This window comes from Cherax quadricarinatus, chromosome 18 (assembly GCF_038502225.1).
Source record: "Cherax quadricarinatus isolate ZL_2023a chromosome 18, ASM3850222v1, whole genome shotgun sequence".
NCBI lineage: Eukaryota > Metazoa > Arthropoda > Malacostraca > Decapoda > Parastacidae > Cherax > Cherax quadricarinatus.
This window is the reverse complement of record NC_091309.1, coordinates 43,079,742-43,095,072: the sequence shown is the minus strand read 5'-3', so window position 1 is coordinate 43,095,072 and position 15,331 is coordinate 43,079,742. Positions and strand designations below refer to the sequence as shown.

The 15,331-nt window shown below is 40.6% G+C and overlaps 1 protein-coding gene across 4 annotated transcripts in view; it reads left to right on the top strand.

Annotated features, from left to right (window-relative positions):
- LOC128689503 (luciferin sulfotransferase) overlaps window positions 1-15,331 on the top strand; it is a 438,093-nt gene that overhangs the window by 112,515 nt on the left and 310,247 nt on the right. For all 4 annotated transcript variants that reach the window (XM_070086450.1, XM_070086452.1, XM_070086449.1 and 1 more), the window contains one exon: window positions 14,701-14,897. In XM_070086450.1, the coding sequence (XP_069942551.1) occupies window positions 14,701-14,897 (197 nt within the window). The remainder of the gene's footprint in view (window positions 1-14,700; window positions 14,898-15,331) is intronic.

The window sequence follows — 15,331 nt, the reverse complement described above, 5'->3', positions numbered from 1 at the left end:
GTTGGGGGAGAGGGGATGGATGGTTATGGGGAGGGGGAGGATGGTTATTGGAGGGGGAGAGGTAGTTGGGGAGAGGGTTAGATGGTTTGGGGGCGGGGTTAGATGGTTTGGGGTAGGGGTAGGTGCCTAGGGTGAGGTGGTTAGTGAAGGGGGAGAGGTGGTTAGGGGAGGTGGGAGTAAGTGCTTGAGAGAGAGAGGGGATGGATGGTTATAGGGGAGGGGGAGGGTAGTTATTGGAGGGGGGGAGGTAGTTGGGGGAGGGGGTTAGATGGTATGGGGAGGGGTTAGATGGTTTGGGGGAAAGGTAGGTGGCAAAGGTGAGGTGGTTAGGGAAGGGAGAGAGGTGGTTAGGGGAGGGGGGGTATGTGTTTGTGTCAAGTGTATGTGTGCTTGTGTATGTGTGTGTGCATGTGTGGGAGACAGAGGGGTGGGATAAAGGGGGGAGGGGGGAGAAGGATGAGTGACTCTTAGAACTAGGGGGAGGTGTGTGTATGGGATTAGCAGGGAAGGGAGGGGAAAAGAGGGTCAAGGGTAAAGTGACCGTGACGGTATATGTGTGTGTGTATGTGCGTGTGTACTCACCTAGTGTGTGTGTGTGTTGTGTGTGTGTTGTGTGTTTTGTGTGTGTGTGTGTGTGTGTGTGTGTGTGTGTATGTGTGTGTGTGTGTGTGTGTGTGTGTGTGTGTGTGTGTGTGTGTGTGTGTGTGTGTGTGTGTGTGTGTGAGAGTGAGTGTGTGGGAGTGTGTTGTGTGTGTGTGTTTTGTGTGTGTGTGTGTGTTGTGTGTGTTTTGTGTGTGTGTGTGTGTGTGTGTGTGTGTGTGTGTGTGTGTGTTGTGTGTGTGTTGTGTGTGTATGTGTGTGTGTGCGTATGTGTGTATATGTGTGTGTGTGTGTGTTTGTGTGTGTGTGTGTATGTGTGTGTATGTGCGTGTGTATGTGCATGTGTGTGTGTGTGTGTGTGTGTGTGTGTGTGTGTGTGTGTGTGTGTGTGTGTGTGTGAGTGTGTGTGTGTGTGCGTGTGTGTGTGTACTGTAGTTGAGGTTGCGGGGGTGAGTGAGCTCCTGGCTGTGTGTGTGTGTGTATTCGCCTAGTTAGTTACCATATTGTCCTAGTGCAGGTGTGTGTGTATATGTGTGTGTTTGCATGTATGGGGGAGGTGTGAGGGGTAGATACTGCTAATACATACCAGTAATTCTGGGTTATAAAAAGCAGAACTTGCTACTAGGGTCTAAAGCTTCTATGAGTGTCTACCCTTGTGTGTGTGTGCGTGTGTGCGAGGGAGGGATGGTTAGGGGGGTGGGGTAGGTGGTTTGGTTGAAAGATCTCTGTCGTGTAGGCTCAAATTTAGTCTCGGCTGTCTTTCCTAGTAATGCTACTCTCTTCACTTATTGCCCTTTCTGGATTTAAGTATCAATTATTGCTGGTTATTATCCTATTCCTTGTTCACATTGAGAGAGGACTTCCTAGCTTCCTAAGTATTCTTACTGCTAATGACTACCGGTAGAAACACTGCCTTACCCCTTACTAATCTGTGTGTGTGTGTGTGTGTGTGTGTGTGTGTGTGTGTGTGTGTGCCTGTGTGTGAGTGTGTGTGTATGTGTGTGTGCCTGTGTGTGAGAGAGTGAGAGAGGGAGAGAGAGAGAGGGAGAGAGAGAGAGAGAGAGAGAGAGAGAGAGAGAGAGAGAGAGAGAGAGAGAGAGAGAGAGAGAGAGAGAGAGAGAGAGAGAGAGAGAGAGAGAGAGAGAGAGAGAGAGAGATGTAATCAACACACATCATCAGGAGCTTGCAATGTTGCAGAAAAGAGGAGGAAGTCCAAACAAATACGAATAGCAATAGCTAACCTATATTCCAGTTCTCTACACTTTTTCCTTTCTCTTCCTTTGCTGTTTTCTCTTACAAGTGTTTCCCTCTTATGGCCCATAAAGCGGGACGGGTTTGTTAATCTGTCTTCGACTCCTTTTCATCAGCTGTACAGGTTAGTAATTACTGATAATATTGATATGATAAAACACGGAAGAAAAATGTTATTTATCGAAGTAAGAAAGGCCACACAAGAGTTCTTCAACATGGTACCACTCGAGTGGCAAGATCATTTATTAGATTACTTTTATAGGGGATTGAGAATAATGATACGGAAAATTGAATGTTTACATGTTAGAAAACTGAATAACCTCATAACAGAAAGTGGTTGATCCCAACATGATAACCCGGAGATGCTATTAACCTGTCGAGTGTTGAACTTACCAGTGACCAACAGCCCTAGAATACGAGTTAAGTTTCGTGTCTACTAGTGGGAACACTAATTATGTTGACCTTGTTAAGTCTTTTTGCAATTTTGAAAAAACAAGAGGACTTATTCCATGAAACGTTCAATATTTGCAAAGTCATGGTATGTGGAACTTTGTTCAGGCCTGTGGAATCGAACTGACCTCAAAGATTTGTTAAATCATACCATGAATTTAAGAAAGATCTTTGACTTCACCTTACGAAAGCAGACGTAGAAAATGCGATTGTATTTATGGACTAGATAGATTATAGCTGAATAATGAACATTTTATTTAAAGAAAGGGAAACCTAAATGCTTCTTAATATGAACCCATTTTACCAGATAAATATTAAGGTAAATAAACAACTTAGAAGTTATTGAGAGATAATGAGTGTGGCATGTATAGAGTACATTACATATTATTCGGAGTATATGCACACTCCCATACAGGCTGCCTCGCAACCAGCAAACCAGGTGCTAAGGGTTTAATGGTAAGGGTACCCATCATTAAATCAGTACCTTGGTTCAATGTCCAGTCATAGGTGAGCCTGCCGAATGCTGATGTGATGGGGTTCATTCAGTCAGCATTTGCCAGACTTGTGTCTAGCTGGTTAAAGCATGGTGCTCTCTCTCAGGCTTCTATGTTCGCCTTCATCACCGTGTGGTACACTTATACTCAACTCCTGTACATAGTATACATAAGTGTACATAACTGTATATGAACATTTGGTGAATGGAATACAAGTAAAATATTACTGTTGAGTTGTTTTGCTCTAACCCATCACGACCAGGTCACAGGCCATTATTACCTGTGTTCGTAATAATGAGGAATTACTTAAACACTTATTAGCTAGATAGGTGACACTTACCTTATGCGTACGAATTGATTAAAACCCACAACCCCGGTTTTCCAGCGAGACCTATTATTAGCTCCGTAGGATCGGCTGCATATGCCATCAAAATGGTTGGTAAAGATATTAACTCCATTGCTTGTCAACATTTCTGAAGCCCGCATAAAAAAACAAAGCTCATCTCAGTGATATACAGCAAGTTTTGATGTCATGGCGCTGTTCATCTGAGTGCCTGTTTCCGATTTGCTGTCATATCGGAAGAAGAATCAGATGATTTCACCATGCCTTACTATAAGAATACCATTAATGAGATAATTGTGTGTAGTTGAAAGGAAATACTACACTTAAGGGATGGGAATGGCTACGGGAAATCTATTTTCTTCCCTACAGAGCAATTTTTATATGGAGTTTCATGAGGCTAGACTGTTGAAAGTGATCCTGCCCTATAAAGCTAAATGATTCAGATATGTTTACCTAGAGTTTATCTGGAGTGGGTTTCGGGGGTCAACGCCCCCGCGGCTCGGTCTGAGACCAGACCTTTCGGTGGATCAGGGTCTGATCAACCAGACTGTTACTGTTGGCTGCAGACACTTATTGTGTTGTCTCTCAGTGTACTCGAGGCGTCCCTGCTTTTCACTGGTGGAATGTTTCATCTCCTGTCAAGTCCTTTGCTTTCATAGGGAATGATTTTCGTGTGTAAGTTTGGTAATAATCCCTCCAGGATTTTCCAAGTGTATATTATCATGTATAACTCTCGCCTGCGCTCCAGGGTATACAGATCAAGAGCCTTCACCCGTTACCAGTAATTTAAGTGCCTTATCGTACTTATATGTGCAGGGAAAGTTCTTTGTACACTCTCCAGGTAAGCATTTTCGCCTGCCTTGAAGGGGGTAGTTAGAGTACAGCAGTTGTGTCTGGCGAAATGATATAGCCCTGGATACATTTTTACCGAGACATAACGCTTTGGTCCCGTCTATTAAATTGACCATGGAGAAAGAAGTGTAATCTAAATTTCCATTCTTAAATGTGTTGATACATCGGGTTGATAGAAAGTTTAAGTTTGCGGTATATAGGAAAACCACTAATAAGTGTTCATACATTCACTACTATTTCAATAATGAGACAAGAGTACCATACTCTTGCTGCCAAGTGCCCAACCAGACGAGATATACTTAAGAAACAACTCCAACAGCAAAAGAAACCCACTCCACAAGCAACTACATATGCTGCTATTACCAAGCTTCAAGCAGATACTACCAAGATTCTTCAAGCCACGAAAGGTGCCTCTACCACTTCTCTGCCAGCTCCTGCCGGCGACTCAACCAAGATTTTTTACTGTATCATGTATGCTCTTGTACAGAATGTAGCTGAACCTGGCTCCTTCAACACCATCATCAACGAACTATTCAATCTGAACAATATGCCTGATTTTACATTTCCTGCATCCCCACCATCCACTGAGATCATAAAATCCACTGCAAATATCACCAACATCACTGCTGCTCCACCGCTACCACAACCTCCACGTGACACAGAGATGGACCAATCAGAGACCACTGAGACGTCGGCAAATCCCACCAATAAGAGTCCACCGCCACCTGCTTCCACCACCGCAGCAACTGACCAATCAGAAGCCTCGCCTCGTCCAGCTCAGCCACCACCACCAACCCCACATATCCTTACCTACAATGGAGTCACGTTCTACACCACGAAACAATACAGCAAAGCTATGCCCTTCCCAGAACTTAGCCAACGACCCCAGGACTGCAAAGTTCACCTGTCACGAAAACCCACCTGCTACCCTAGAATCCACACTCTACCACCTCAATAATAAATCATACTTCAACTCCAAAATGAACGTACTGCACCTCTCAAGAACAAGATTCAACGCAGTCTGCAACGGCTCTAACGACTGTTCAACTGCCTAATCACCACCTACCAACAAGCTAAAGTCCCCCAGCACTTTGCTATTTAGCTAAAGCTGAGGTGTGGCTCCAATCGACCCTGTTTTTCCAGTCACCACTGCCCTTCAAGCCGTCTCCTGGCTGAAACCTAAAGCCCAACCCAACTCGCCGCCTGAACACCTCACACCGACACAACGTCCTGCAGTATCTCTGCACAACTTGCCCAGAATGGACGGGCCACTCACCTCTGTTATCCTTCCTCCTCCATCATCCCAACCCTTTCTCATATTTCCATCCTTCTACCTTCCCCATCTTACCAGCAAAAAGGAGTATTTTTCTCACTGTGTTTCTGAGAGGTTACTTAGTGCGCAGCCCAAAGTTTCTCGATGAAGAAATTGGGGAAATATCTGATATTACCACAAAATTGAGGTACGCAAAGGAGTTCGGGGAATCAACATTGCTTGCAGATAGGAAAATTTATCATCAGACTAAACATAGGATAACACCTCAGATCAAGTATGTGCTGGTTCTCCCTTACAATGAGAATTTTTCTGTCCTGCCGAATGCCCTTAAAAGACTTAACATACAAGTAGTTTTTAAGAATTCACAGTGTTAAAAGCATTTTGATAAAGTATTCTCAACATTGTGTTGGTGGTGATTGTTTACAGAATTGGTTGCAACTTATGATAGGATATTACAACACTGATTGATATTCATAATGAACTGCACAGGAATTAAATGCAATTTGCAGCCACATTAGAATCTGCAATAACTCTGCAAATTGGTTGTGAGCCAGAGTCAGTGTCCCTTAATCCACTTTCCTTAAACGAAATATTGTAGAATCGGAAACTATAAAATATGATAAATTTTCATTATATATTAATAGTGGCGGCTTACTTAAGTTGAAGTTATCGTGTATAGCTTAAAAACGGACTCCAATAGGAATGCTTTGGATTGCCCTAGGTGTTGTAGCTCCACACCGAGGAATTAAGGTCTGTTTTCCTGCTTGTTCTTGATGGTTAGACCAGCATCTGTCCAAGAATCTTTTGAGGTAGATGAACTATGGCTGTCTTCCTCGGATATCTACAGATGTCTTCCTATAGTTAAAATTGAACCCGTTTTCTAAATGTACAGTGTATATTATCATATCGAAATCTGCCCGAAATTTTGATAACTGTTATGTCACCAATGTTACTTTCATTAGGTCATTACTAAAATATCAGCTCTTGTGGACTGGCTGTCTTCTTTTTTTTTATTATTATCACACTGGCCGATTCCCACCAAGGCAGGGTGGCCCGAAAAAGAAAAACTTTCACCATCATTCACTCCATCACTGTCTTGCCAGAAGGGTGCTTTACACTACAGTTTTTAAACTGCAACATTAACACCCTTCCTTCAGAGTGCAGGCACTGTACTTCCCATCTCCAGGACTCAAGTCCGGCCTGCCGGTTTCCCTGAATCCCTTCATAAATGTTACTTTGCTCACACTCCAACAGCACGTCAAGTATTAAAAACCATTCGTCTCCATTCACTCCTATCAAACACGCTCACGCACGCCTGCTGGAAGTCCAAGCCCCTCGCACACAAAACCTCCTTTACCCCCTCCCTCCAACCTTTCCTAGGCCGACCCCTACCCCGCCTTCCTTCCACTACAGACTGATACACTCTTGAAGTCATTCTGTTTCGCTCCATTCTCTCTACATGTCCGAACCACCTCAACAACCCTTCCTCAGCCCTCTGGACAACAGTTTTGTTAATCCCGCACCTCCTCCTAACTTCCAAACTACGAATTCTCTGCATTATATTCACACCACACATTGCCCTCAGACATGGCATCTCCACTGCCTCCAGCCTTCTCCTCGCTGCAACATTCGTCACCCATGCTTCACACCCATATAAGAGTGTTGGTAAAACTATACTCTCATACATTCCCCTCTTTACCTCCAAGGACAAAGTTCTTTGTCTCCACAGACTCCTAAGTGCACCACTCACCCTTTTCCCCTCATCAATTCTATGATTCACCTCATCCTTCATAGACCCATCCACTGACACGTCCACTCCCAAATATCTGAATACATTCACCTCCTCCATACTCTCTCCCTCCAATCTGATATCCAATCTTTCATCACCTAATATTTTTGTTATCCTCATAACCTTACTCTTTCCTGTATTCACTTTTAATTTTCTTCTTTTGCACACCCTACCAAATTCATCCACCAATCTCTGCAACGTCTCTTCAGAATCTCCCAAGAGCACAGTGTCATCAGCAAAGCGCAACTGTGACAACTCCCACTTTATGTGTGATTCTTTATCTTTTAACTCCACGCCTCTTGTCAAGACCCTCGCATTTACTTCTCTTACAACCCCATCTATAAATATATTAAACAACCACGGTGACATAACACATCCTTGTCTAAGGCCTACTTTTACTGGGAAATAATTTCCCTCTTTCCTATGTACTCTAACTTGAGCCTCACTATCCTCGTAAAAACTCTTCACTGCTTTCGGTAACCTACCTCCTACACCATACACCTGCAACATCTGCCACATTGCCCCCTTATCCACCCTGTCATACGCCTTTTCCAAATCCACAAATGCCACAAAGACCTCTTTAGCCTTATCTAAATACTGTTCACTTATATGTTTCACTGTAAACACCTGGTCCACACACCCCCTACTTTTCCTAAAGCCTCCTTGTTCATCTGCTATCCTATTCTCCGTCTTACTTTTAATTCTTTCAATAATAACTCTACCATACACTTTACGAGGTATACTCAACAGACTTATCCCCCTATAATTTTTGCACTCTCTTTTGTCCCCTTTGCCTTTATACAAAGGAACTATGCATGCTCTCTGCCAATCCCTAGGTACCTTACCCTCTTCCATACATTTATTAAATAATTGCACCAACCACTCCAAAACTATATCCCCACCTGCTTTTAACATTTCTATCTTTATCCCATCAATCCCGGCTGCCTTACCCCCATTCATTTTACCTACTGCCTCACAATCTTCCCCCACACTCACAACTGGCTCTTCCTCCACACTCACAACTGGCTCTTCCTCATTCCTACAAGATGTTATTCCTCCTTGCCCTATACACGAAATCACAGCTTCCCTATCTTCATCAACATTTAACAATTCCTCAAAATATTCCCTCCATCTTCCCAATACCTCTAACTCTCCATTTAATAACTCTCCTCTCCTATTTTTAACTGACAAATCCATTTGTTCTCTAGGCTTCCTTAACTTGTTAATCTCACTCCAAAACTTTTTCTTATTTTCAACAAAATTTGTTGATAACATCTCACCCACTCTCTCATTTGCTCTCTTTTTACATTGCTTCACCACTCTCTTAACCTCTCTCTTTTTCTCCATATACTCTTCCCTCCTTGCATGACTTCTACTTTGTAAAAACTTCTCATATGCTAACTTTTCTCCCTTACTACTCTCTTTACATCATCATTCCACCAATCGCTCCTCTTCCCTCCCGCACCCACTTTCCTGTAACCACAAACTTCTGCTGAACACTCTAACACTACATTTTTAAACCTACCCCATACCTCTTCGACCCCATTGCCTATGCTCTCATTAGCCCATCTATCCTCCAATAGCTGTTTATATCTTTCCCTAACTGCCTCCTCTTTTAGTTTATAAACCTTCACCTCTCTCTTCCCTGATGCTTCTATTCTCCTTGTATCCCATCTACCTTTTACTCTCAGTGTAGCTACAACTAGAAGGTGATCTGATATATCTGTGGCCCCTCTATAAACATGTACATCCTGAAGTCTACTCAACAGTCTTTTATCTACCAATACATAATCCAACAAACTACTGTCATTTCGCCCTACATCATATCTTGTATACTTATTTATCCTCTTTTTCTTAAAATATGTATTACCTATAACTAAACCCCTTTCTATACAAAGTTCAATCAAAGGGCTCCCATTATCATTTACACCTGGCACCCCAAACTTACCTACCACACCCTCTCTAAAAGTTTCTCCTACTTTAGCATTCAGGTCCCCTACCACAATTACTCTCTCACTTGGTTCAAGGGCTCCTATACATTCACTTAACATCTCCCAAAATCTCTCTCTCTCCCCCGCTTTCCTCTCTTCTCCAGGTACATACACGCTTATTATGACCCACTTCTCGCATCCAACCTTTACTTTAATCCACATAATTCTTGCATTTACACATTCATATTCTCTTTTCTCCTTCCATAACTGATCATTCAACATTACTGCTACCCCTTCCTTTGCTCTAACTCTCTCAGATACTCCAGATTTATGCTTTAATATTCAATCTTTCTGTCACTGGTCGCTGGATACTGGTATTTCTGGAGCACTTAGTGTCTCCTGCCTCATTACTTCACTCGAGCAAAAAACTTTTCCTTGAACGAATTTTCTTGGACTTCCTCCTATTTCCTGAAACTTTGCAAGCACCTGATGATGTGTTGATTGCAACAAGAAAGGCCTTTAGTTGTGGTTGTTATACAGACCTAGCTGACATCAGTGACATACTATAAAGAAAGCCCATGATTATGTAGAACATTTCAGGTAACACAGGTTAATTTTGACCCAGGATGTGACCTACAACAGTCAGCTAACACCCAGGTACCTACTTACTGCAAGGTTAACAGGTGTCTTAACTAAACACGCCCAAATGTTTCCGCCCATACTGGGGTTAGAACCACGGACCTCACTGTGTAAGTTGATAAACGACTTACGGGGCACCTCAATGAGAACGTTAACACCAAAAAGTGGGCTAAATCAATTCACAAATATATTTGATCTGCATGTAACCAGATAAACCTCATTGCATGGGGAAATCATCGTTAATAAAACATAGTTGTAAGTTCGTTGTATCTACCATCGCGTCGAAATTCCATTCCATTACCTGTATACTGTAGCTTCTCTATTGATTGGATTAACATGATATTTTCGTAGAAAAGAATACTTATTCAGGAGATGGTTTTGGCACTTTTATGTTACACCAATGAAGCTCCAATACATTTGTGGCCTGCAATGTTTACGTCAAATTACTCGACGTGTCACAACAACTATGTTGGCTTGCTTTCCCGACCAGTGATCCTGAAGTTAAGAGTATAACAATCTGGGCCCCATTATTTTGCTAACTGATAGTTCATCAGCCAGTCACGTGACAGCCCACCAACTCTACGAAGCAGTCTTCAACTCGTAGAGCTGACTAGTAGTCTTTCTTTACCATTGTTCGAAGACTGTTCTGACAGACGTTTTCTCGTATTTTATATCTTGAAAATAATCACTGTACATAGTCTTAATACTTATAGAGTTTAGTGAAAGAATACGAGGATTAAGAATTTATCTCAGATATTTTGCATTGTTCCTGCGCTACCTAGTTGAGAAGTTTAGTAACTTATTTACCAGCAGGTGCTACAGTCCTACAAGACATAACCTGTGTTCGTAATAACGTTCGTAATAACCAACAAGACATCACCTGTGCTCGTAATAACGTTCAAGGCTGTGTTACCCATCAAGAGATCACCTGAGTTCGTAATAACGTTCAAGGCTCTGTTGCCCATCAAGACATAACCTGTGTTCGTAATAACGTTCAAATCTCTGTTGCACATCAAGATCACGAATGTTCGTAATAACGTTCAAGGCTCTGTTACCCATCAAGAGATCACCTGAGTTCGTAATAACGTTCAAGGCTCTGTTGCCCATCAAGACATAACCTGTGTTCGTAATAACGTTCAAGGCTCTGTTACCAATCAAGATATAACCTGTGTTCGAAATAAAGTTCAAGGCTCTGTTACCCATCAAGACATAACCTGTGTTTGTAATAACTTTCTAGGCTCAGTTGCCCATCAAGACATCACTTTTGTTCTTAATAACGTTCAAGGCTCTGTTACCCATCAAGACATTACCTGTGTTTGTAATAACGTTCAAGGCTCTGTTGCCCATCAAGACATAACCTGTGTTCGTAATAAGGTTCAAGGCTCTGTTGCCCATCAAGACATAACCTGTGTTCGTAATAACGTTCAAGGCTCTGTTGCACATCAAGATCACGTATGTTCGTAATAATGTTCAAGGCTCTGTTACCCATCAAGAGATCACCTGAGTTCGTAATAACGTTCAAGGCTCTGTTACCCATTGACAACTTGTGTTCGTAATAACGTTCTAGGCTGTTGCCCATCAAGACATAACCTGTGTTCGTAATAACGTTCAAGGCTCTGTTATCAAGACAACCTGTGTTCAAGCCCATCAAGACATAACCTGTGTTCGTAATAACGTTCTAGGCTCTGTTGCCCATCAAGACATAACCTGTGTTCGTAATAACGTTCAAGGCTCTGTTACCCATCAAGACATAACCTGTGTTCGTAATAACGTTCTAGGCTCTGTTGCCCATCAAGACATAACCTGTGTTCGTAATAACGTTCTAGGCTCTGTTGCCCATCAAGAAATAACATGTGTTTGTAATAACGTTCAAGGCTCTGTTGCCCATCAAGACATAACCTGTGTTTGTAATAACGTTCAAGGCTCTGTTGCCCATCAAAACATAACCTGTCATCGTAATAACGTTCAAGACTCTGTTGCTCATCAAGACATAACCTGTATTCATAATAACGTTCAAGGCTCAGTTGCCCATCAAGACATAACCTGTGTTCGTAATAACGTTCAAGGCTCTGTTACCCATCAAGATATAGCCTGTGTTCGTAATAACGTTCAAGGCTCTGTTACCTATCAAGACATAACCTGTGTTCGTAATAACGTTCAAGGCTCTGTTACCCATCAAGACATAACCTGTGTTCGTAATAACGTTCAAGGCTCTGTTACCTATCAAGACATAACCTGTGTTCGTAATAACGTTCAAGGCTCTGTTACCTATCAAGACATAACCTGTGTTCGTAATAACGTTCAAGGCTCTGTTACCCATCAAGACATTACCTGTGTTCGTAATAACGTTCAAGGCTCTGTTACCTATCAAGACATAACCTGTGTTCGTAATAACGTTCAAGGCTCTGTTACCCAACAAGACATAACCTGTGTTCGTAATAACGTTCAAGGCTCTGTTACCCATCAAGACATAACCTGTGTTCGTAATAACGTTCAAGGCTCTGTTACCCATCAAGACATAATCTGTGTTCGTAATAACGTTCAAGGCTCTGTTACCCATGAAGACATAATCTGTGTTCGTAATAACGTTCAAGGCTCTGTTACCCATGAAGACATAATCTGTGACATAATCTGTGTTCGTAATAACGTTCAAGGCTCTGTTACCCATGAAGACATAATCTGTGTTCGTAATAACGTTCAAGGCTCTGTTACCCATGAAGACATAATCTGTGTTCGTAATAACGTTCAAGGCTCTGTTACCCATCAAGACATTACCTGTGTTCGTAATAACGTTCAAGGCTCTGTTACCCATCAAGACATAACCTGTGTTCGTAATAACGTTCAAGGCTCTGTTACCCATGAAGACATAATCTGTGTTCGTAATAACGTTCAAGGCTCTGTTACCCATGAAGACATAACCTGTGTTCGTAATAACGTTCAAGGCTCTGTTAACCATCAAGACATAACCTGTGTTCGTAATAACGTTCATGGCTCTGTTACCCATCAAGACATAACCTGTGTTCGTAATAACGTTCAAGGCTCTGTTACCCATCAAGACATAATCTGTGTTCGTAATAACGTTCAAGGCTCTGTTACCCATCAAAACAGGTCACGTAAATTTATAAATAAAACATCACTGATCGAAACATAACATCCATTATTTTGTATATATTAGGTCTAAGGTAAATTGAAAATAACCTGGCATGTTCCATTATTTTAACACGTTGATTTTCGAATGTAATTTATTAATATACACTAGTAAAAACTGACATATCTTAATGCTTCATTTTACTGTGTAATATTATAGATAGAAAATCACCAGTTACATTTTCACTAATATATAAACAGTACAATTTTTGCTTCACAGAAAATCCTCTCAGTATTGTATAGTTATTATCCTAAAACTGACTGGTGGGTTATATTGTAAGTTATATTTGCAGCAAGTGTTATGTGAGAGTGATGCAGGTACTCTGTAATGATCGATTAGACTTTATTGAAGCGAACCAGAGTTATACTCAGAATGTTTTTATAATAATAATAATAATAATAATAATAATAATAATAATAATAATAATAATAATAATAATAATAATAATAATAATAATAATAATAATAATTAATAATAATAATAACAATTAATAATAGTAATAACAATATTAATAATAAATTAATAATAATAATAATAATAATAATAATAATAATAATAATAATAATAATAATAATAATAATAATAAAAATAATAATAATAATAATAATAATAATAATAATAATAATAATAATAATAATAATAATAATCTTTATTTTTGCAAGTACATGTACAAGGTATACAGGCCCGGCTGACAAGCCCGGCTTGTTGTGCAGAACATTTCGGGCAATTTGGGCCAATTTTGTCCCAGGATGCGACCCACACCAGTCCACTAACATCCAGGTACCCATTTTACTGATGGGTGAACATAGATAACTAGCTGTCTCCACCCCTTTGCTGGGAATCGAACACGGACACCTATCCATGAGAAACGAGAGCTTTTGCCACCAGACACGGGGCACCGTGGATGACAAACAAAGAGAGGAAGAACTTGGGTAAGACGGAGTCCAAAAGAAGAGAGAAGCAAATGGCGACAAGTGGCAAAAGTTATTTGTGTGAGTTTCAAAAGAGATTTCTTATATCACATAATGATGAGAACGTTGTGAGATCGTAGAACTTTACAGATCTATATTAGTCACCAACATGACATAATGATGAGAACGTTGTGAGATCGTAGAACTTTACAGATCTATATTAGTCACCAACATGGTCTCTTGATTATCAACACTTAATAACTCTACGAACTGTTAAAGATCTAGCTTATTATTTCCTTCTAACAATACACTACTTACCATCCACCAAGCGAGAATAGATCCAACCACAACCTCCCTTCCAACTTCCACATCTCTTGCACATCAGCTCTACAACCCTCCATCAGTACTTCCTAATCTTCGTTTCAACTTGGCACTAACGTATTGAATTATCCTCTGCAAAATTCGTAGTTAGAATATAATATGATGCATTTAATAATTAATTACTACATCTAATACTGTAGTGATATTTTGGCCATAATTACTTAAATAATAAATAATACTGATCATTCCCTACATCCAATACTTTAAGTGATATGTTTGCTCTTAATTATCTAACTTAAGTTCTATTTTCCTTCATATTTTAACTGAACTGAGTCTGACTTGACTTAGTAACATTTAGTTCGTCAGGGTAACAATAAATAATATTACATTATCTTACAAATGACAAGCATATGACTTTTTATAATTTGACACATTTTGTTGTTGCATCTATCAACACTCCATCATTATTACAAATCTTTCTATCTGTAAATGTGTTTTTCCACTGAATTCTCTGCCACACAGTTGTTAGGTACATCAAGTAACCACTTGAAAATGATCCAGGACTACCCGAAATGACGACAACCTTTCCCAAATTTTGGGTTAGTTGTAAATTATTTCAGCAAATATATTGCGACTTTTACTCTTCCATCGTTAACATAGAAGCACATTAACAAGATTTCATTATGTATCTTTCCCAGCGGGAGTGTGAGGATGGTGCCTGTCTCCAGTACTGACATGGACCGTCTTCAGGGCATATCCATTCACATCCCAAGCTTCCTGAAAGTGGGACCAGAACGTGTCATAATGGGTTCAGTCTTCACTGACTGGTACTCCAAATACGAAAACTTCCCAGTTTACCAAGATGACACCTGGGTCGTATCTTACCCGAAGTCAGGTTAGTACTGTACCCAGTGTGGCTTGTGAGTTTACATCTATGGCAGAACTCACTGTCAGCCATGTTGTCAAAGACTGGGCAGTTATCAGCAGACAAACGATAATCTAAATAACTCCTTGTGTCAAATTATATTTTTGGCTTCAAATTTTTAAACGATTTTTTTTTGTATTAGTGGTTTAGGATGTGTACCTATATGTTCACAGCTACATCTTGATGACCAACAACACACTGTATTTCATGGAACACTTACAAGAAGACATAAGTTGCTGCTTGAACAATACCAGTCAGTACATTGTGATCCAAGGTTGTAATGTTTCTACATGTCTAGTTTTGGAACGAAGTATAATTTTTTGGGATTTTGATCCAGTCCAAAAAAATGAAAAATGGGAGAGGACATTCTTGTAGTTGTTTGTGATCCACTTCAATTTTACTCT